This window comes from Macaca fascicularis, chromosome 19 (assembly GCF_037993035.2).
Source record: "Macaca fascicularis isolate 582-1 chromosome 19, T2T-MFA8v1.1".
Lineage (NCBI taxonomy): Eukaryota > Metazoa > Chordata > Mammalia > Primates > Cercopithecidae > Macaca > Macaca fascicularis.
Window position 1 is genome coordinate 6228860 of NC_088393.1, and position 5144 is coordinate 6234003.

The 5144-nt window shown below is 56.8% G+C and overlaps 1 protein-coding gene across 1 annotated transcript; it reads left to right on the forward strand.

The window, feature by feature from the left end:
* The first annotated feature begins 312 nt into the window (after positions 1–312).
* Positions 313–2851, forward strand: ZNRF4 (zinc and ring finger 4). The gene has a single exon (XM_045380116.2). The coding sequence runs from the start codon at positions 1467–1469 to the stop codon at positions 2754–2756; it is 1290 nt and encodes a 429-aa protein (XP_045236051.1). The 5' UTR covers positions 313–1466; the 3' UTR covers positions 2757–2851.
* The last annotated feature ends 2293 nt before the right edge of the window (positions 2852–5144 follow it).

The following is a 5144-nucleotide window of genomic DNA, read 5'->3' on the forward strand; positions in this document are numbered from 1 at the left end:
ATCATCCAGGCTTCGGAGACTGGCAGGGGCCCAACCGCAGGGGTGCATGCAGGCCACAGAGAAGAGTGTGGCCTTTACCTGGAGGGCAATGGGGCGCCATGGGAGAGTTTAGAGCATGGGAAAGACTATTATGCCCATGTTACAGGTCTGGAAGCTGAGGCCCAGAGAGGCTAAGGAATTTAGCTGATGTCATACAGCTTTTTTTTTTTTTATTTGAGACGGAGTCTTGCTCTGTCACCCAGGCTGGAGTGCAGTGGCCTGATCTCAGCTCACTGCAAGCTCCGCCTCCTGGGTTTACACCATTCTCCTGCCTCAGCCTCTCGAGTAGCTGGGACTATATATAGGCGCCCGCCACCATGCCCGGCTAGCTTTTTTTTTTTTTTTTGTATTTTTTAGTAGAGATGGGGTTTCACCATGTTAGCCAGGATGGTCTCGATCTCCTGACCTCATGATCCGCCCGTCTCGGCCTCCCAAAGTGCTGGGATTACAGGCTTGAGCCACCGTGCCCGACCGTCATACAGCTTATGAATGGCAGAGACAGAAATCCGACTTGAGTGGGCTGCAGACAGATTGAGGGTATGAAATTTGGGGGATGGGGACTGGGGAGAAGGTGAGGCCAATGCCCAGGACTGAAGCTCAGGCCGGGGGCACAGTTGGAGACCTCGCTGGAGAAGCAATGCTATAGGGAAGAGAATGAAGCTGGTGCAAGCCTGGAGGCCAACCTGGCGGTGAGGACTTGGGACCCCTGACCCCCACCAGCCCCACCCTGATCCCGGCACTTCACCCTCCCTCCAAATCAAGTCCAGCTGGGCTCTGAGGATATATGAACTCAGATCTGAGTCTGCACAAAAGAGCCAGCTACGGAGAGAAAGGGCTTTCTAGGCAGGAGGCCCAGCCCATGCAAAGGCCCTGGGGCAGGATCCTGCCTGGTGTATTGGAGGAACAGCAAGGAGACCCATGTGGCCGCAGCAGAGTGAGGGATGGTGAGAGGGGGTCAGGAATTTGGGTTTTAAGCACTGACCTCATTGTAGGGGGGCGTGGCTTGAACAAGTCTGGGTCCCTCTTGGAGTCTTAGACAAGGGTAACATCGCACCTTCTACAGTGTGTTGCTAGGAACCTCCAGAAGCTGATACTGGTAGAGTCTTAGCACGGTGAGGGCTGAATCTGCACCGCTAGGGGCCAGCAGCCCTTTTGTGGCATCCCTGGGCCTCTTTGGGTCCAAAGATGCCCTGAGCCTTCAAGAAGTTTTCTCAAAGATTGCCCGGGCACCGGCAAATCACAGACCTAGGAATGATCCATTGGTTACAGGCCCAGGCAGCTGGCAGCTCCTGGGACAGAATGTACCAGGGCGATGTCACAGAAGCTGGGGGCATCTAGAACCCTGGGGACTCCTGGTCTCCGTGTCATCTGCCAGAAAGGCCACCTGCGCCAGCACCTCCTGAGACCGGCCTTCAAAGACATGATGCATGCTGCGCTGCCGTCCGGAGCCCTTAATGCCTAGAGCCACCAGGGTCGCGGTGGCCGTGTCACTGCCTCTGAGCCACGCGGTCATTCCAACTCAACTGCCCTCGCATCCTGGCCACAGGCCCTCTGGGAGGCCCCGGAGATGCCCAAAGGCCCCCTGCCTGCCATCTCCAGTGGGACTTAGCAGCACACAGCCGGCGAAGCGGGTGACCATGGGGTGGCCACGGCCAGGCCAAGCCCTGGTAGCGGTCAAAGCCTTGCTGGTCTTGTCGGTGCTCCAGGTGCCCGCGCAGGCGGTAGTCCGGGCCATGCTGGAAGACAACTCGAGTTCGGTGGATTTTGCGGATCTGCCAGCGCTGTTCGGCGTCCCGCTGGCCCCCGAGGGCATACGGGGCTACCTGATGGAGGTCAAGCCAGCCAACGCGTGCCATCCCGTCGAGGCCCCGCGACTGGGCAACCGCTCTCTGGGCGCCATCGCACTGATTCGCCGCTACGACTGCACCTTCGACCTCAAGGTACTGAACGCCCAGCGCGCCGGCTTCGAGGCGGCCATCGTGCACAACGTCCACTCCGACGACCTCGTGAGCATGACCCACGTCTCCGAGGACCTGAGGGGCCAGATCGCCATCCCCTCGGTGTTCGTGGGCGAGGCCGCCTCGCAGGACCTTCGGGTCATCCTGGGCTGCGACAAGTCGGCCCACGTGCTGCTCCTGCCGGACGACCCGCCGTGCCGCGACCTGGACTGTCACCCCGTGCTGACCGTGTCCTGGGCGCTGGGCCGTACCCTGGCCCTGGTCGTATCCACCCTCTTTGTCCTGAACCGCCTGTGGCTCTGGGCCCAGGCCTGCTGCAGCCACAGACGGCCGGTGAAGACGTCTACCTGCCAGAAGGCGCAGGTCCGCACCTTCACGCGACGCAACGACCTGTGTGCCATCTGCCTGGACGAGTACGAGGAGGGCGACCAACTCAAGATCCTGCCCTGCTCCCACACCTACCACTGCAAGTGCATTGACCCCTGGTTCTCCCAAGCCCCCCGGCGCTCCTGCCCCGTGTGCAAACAGTCGGTGGCCGGCACGGAAGATAGCTTTGACTCCACCACCGACAGCTTCAGCGACGAGGACCCCTCCCTACCGGGCCACCGGCCCCCCATCTGGGCCATTCAAGCCCGGCTACGCTCCCGGAGGCTGGAGCTGCTGGGCCGCGCCAGCCCCCACTGCCACTGCAGCACCACGTCCCTGGAGGCAGAGGATACCACTGTCTCCCCAGCCCCTCCTGAGGCCCCTGGTCAGTAAAGATCTAGGGTAGGGAGGGGGGGCGATGAGGAATGTTTCTGGTCTGAAAAGAATAAAGTGGGTTTGAAAGCGGATTCTCACCCATCCCCCATCAAGCCTAAGGCCAGTGCCTGTTTCTGCGGGCGAGCGAGGGGAGGTGAGGGCTGGGGGCCCTTTTCGGGGCAGCTGTGACCGTGGTGCCGGAGTGGCTTTGAGACGGGGCGTCCGTGCTTTGGTTCCAGTCCCGGGCACACGGGCTGCTGGTCCTGGATGGCCTTATTCTTCATTCACACTTTTTCTTTTAAAATAAACGTTTTATTTTGGAACCAGTTTAGATTTCCAGAAAAGTTGCAAAGGTGCCACAGAGTTCTCCAACCCCTTTTACTCCGTTTCCTCTGATGTCTCATGGAATCCCAGGTGTGATGGGATGGGAGGCTGAGGTGGGAGGTTCGCTCAAGGTTACAGGTTTGAGACCAGGCTGGGCAACACAGCAAGACCCCACCTCTACAGAAAAAATTTTTTAGGCTGGGCGTAGTGGCTGACGCCTGTAATCCCAGCACTTTAAGAGGCCAAAGAGGGAGGATCATGCGGTCAGGAGATCAAGACCATCCTGGCCAACATGGTGAAACCGTGTCTCTACTAAAAATACAAAAATGAGCTGGGCGTGGTGGTGCGCGCCTGTAGTCCCAGCTGCGTGCTACTCAGGAGGCTGAGGCAGGAGAATTGCTCGAACCCGGGAGGCGGAGGTTGCAGTGAGCCGAGATGGTGTCACTGCACTCCAGCCTAGTGACAGTGAGACTCTGTCTCAAAAAAGAAAAAAAAAATTTCATTAGCCAAGTGTGATGATGCATGCTTGTAGTTCCAGCTACTTGAGAGGCTGAGGTGGGAGGATTGCTGGAGCCTGGGAGGTGAGCTATGATCACACCACTGCACTTCAGCTTGGGCGACAGAGCAAGACCCTGCCTCAAAAAAAAAAAAAAAAAAAATGCAAGGAGGCAAGGGGTTTTTCTGGGCAGTGAGGGGGCTGCTTGGCCATGCTCCAGTGAGAAATAGCTACTAGGTGAGGCCATGGGAGGAAAAGGGTCGAGGTCACCTTTGCGACGTCCCCTGGAACAGCATGAATGTGAGAGTCACGTGCAAGATTCCAACACAAGCCCAGGAAACCTCCGGGGAGCGCCCACTCTGTGCCAGATGCTGTTCCAGGCACACAGTCACAGCAATGACCAAAAGAGAAAAATCCCTGCTCTCCCGGGACTGCTATTCCAAGGTGGTGGATAGATACAAAGTATATAATTAAATAAATGATCAGGAAGATGTCAGCAGGAGATAAATCCTGGGGCTAAAACACAAGCAGGTTATGAGACGGAGAGAGCCTGAGGGGTGGTCAGGGAGGTTAGGGAGGAAACATGAGAACTGAGACTCAGGGCCAGGCACCGTGGCTCACGCTTGCCCTCCCAGCCCTTTGGGAGGCTGAGGTGAGCAAATCGCTTGGGTCTAGGAGTTCGAGACCAGCCTGGGCAACATAGTGAAACTCCATCTCTCAAAAAATACAAAAATTAGCAGGGTATGGTGGTGCACACCTGTAGTCCCAGCTACTCAGGAGGCTGAGATGGGAGGATCACTTGAGCCCAGGAGGCCAAGGCTGCAGTGAGCTATGATTGGACCACTGCACTCCAACCTGAGTGACAGAGTGAGACCCTGTCTCAAAAAAAAAAAAAAAAAAAAAAAAAAAACCGACTGGAAAGGGAGAAAGGAGTTGTTAGTGCAGGAAGGACATTCCAGACAGAGTGTACAGCCCGTGCAAAGGCCCTGTGGCGGGACTGCACCTGACATGTTAGAGGAACAGCCAGAGGCCCGTACAGCAGCAGCAGAGTGAGTCAGCAGGGAGAGGGAGGAGGGGAGGGTGGGGAGTGGATAGGGCAGATGGTACAGGCCCTGGTAGAGCTTAGTAAGAAATGGATTTTGTGCCAGGTGTGGTGGCTCACGCTTGTAATCCCAGCACTTTGGAAGTCTGAGGAGGGCGGATCACGAGGTCAGGAGATCGAGATTATCCTGGCCAACATGGTGAAACCCCGTCTCTATTAAAAATACAAAAAATTAGCCGAGTGTGGTGGCATGCACCTATAGCCCCAGCTACTCGGGAGGCTGAGGCAGGAGAATCGCTTGAACCTGGGAGGCGGAGGTTGCGGGAAGCTGAGATTGCGCCACTGCACTCCAGCCTGGGGACACAGAGACATTCTGTCTCAAAAAAAAAAAAAAGGAAAAGAAAAAGAAAAAGAAATGGATTTTGTTCTGGGGTGCTGACTAAAACCACTGGAGGGTCCGGGCTCAGTGGCTCACGCCTGTAATCCCAACACTTTGGGAGGCTGAGATGGATGGATCATCCGAGGTCAGGAGTTTGAGACCAGT

Bases quoted from the DNA above. Each gene is read 5' to 3' on its own strand.
- ZNRF4 (XM_045380116.2), top strand. From the start codon at position 1,467: ATGCTGCGCTGCCGTCCGGAGCCCTTAATGCCTAGAGCCACCAGGGTC.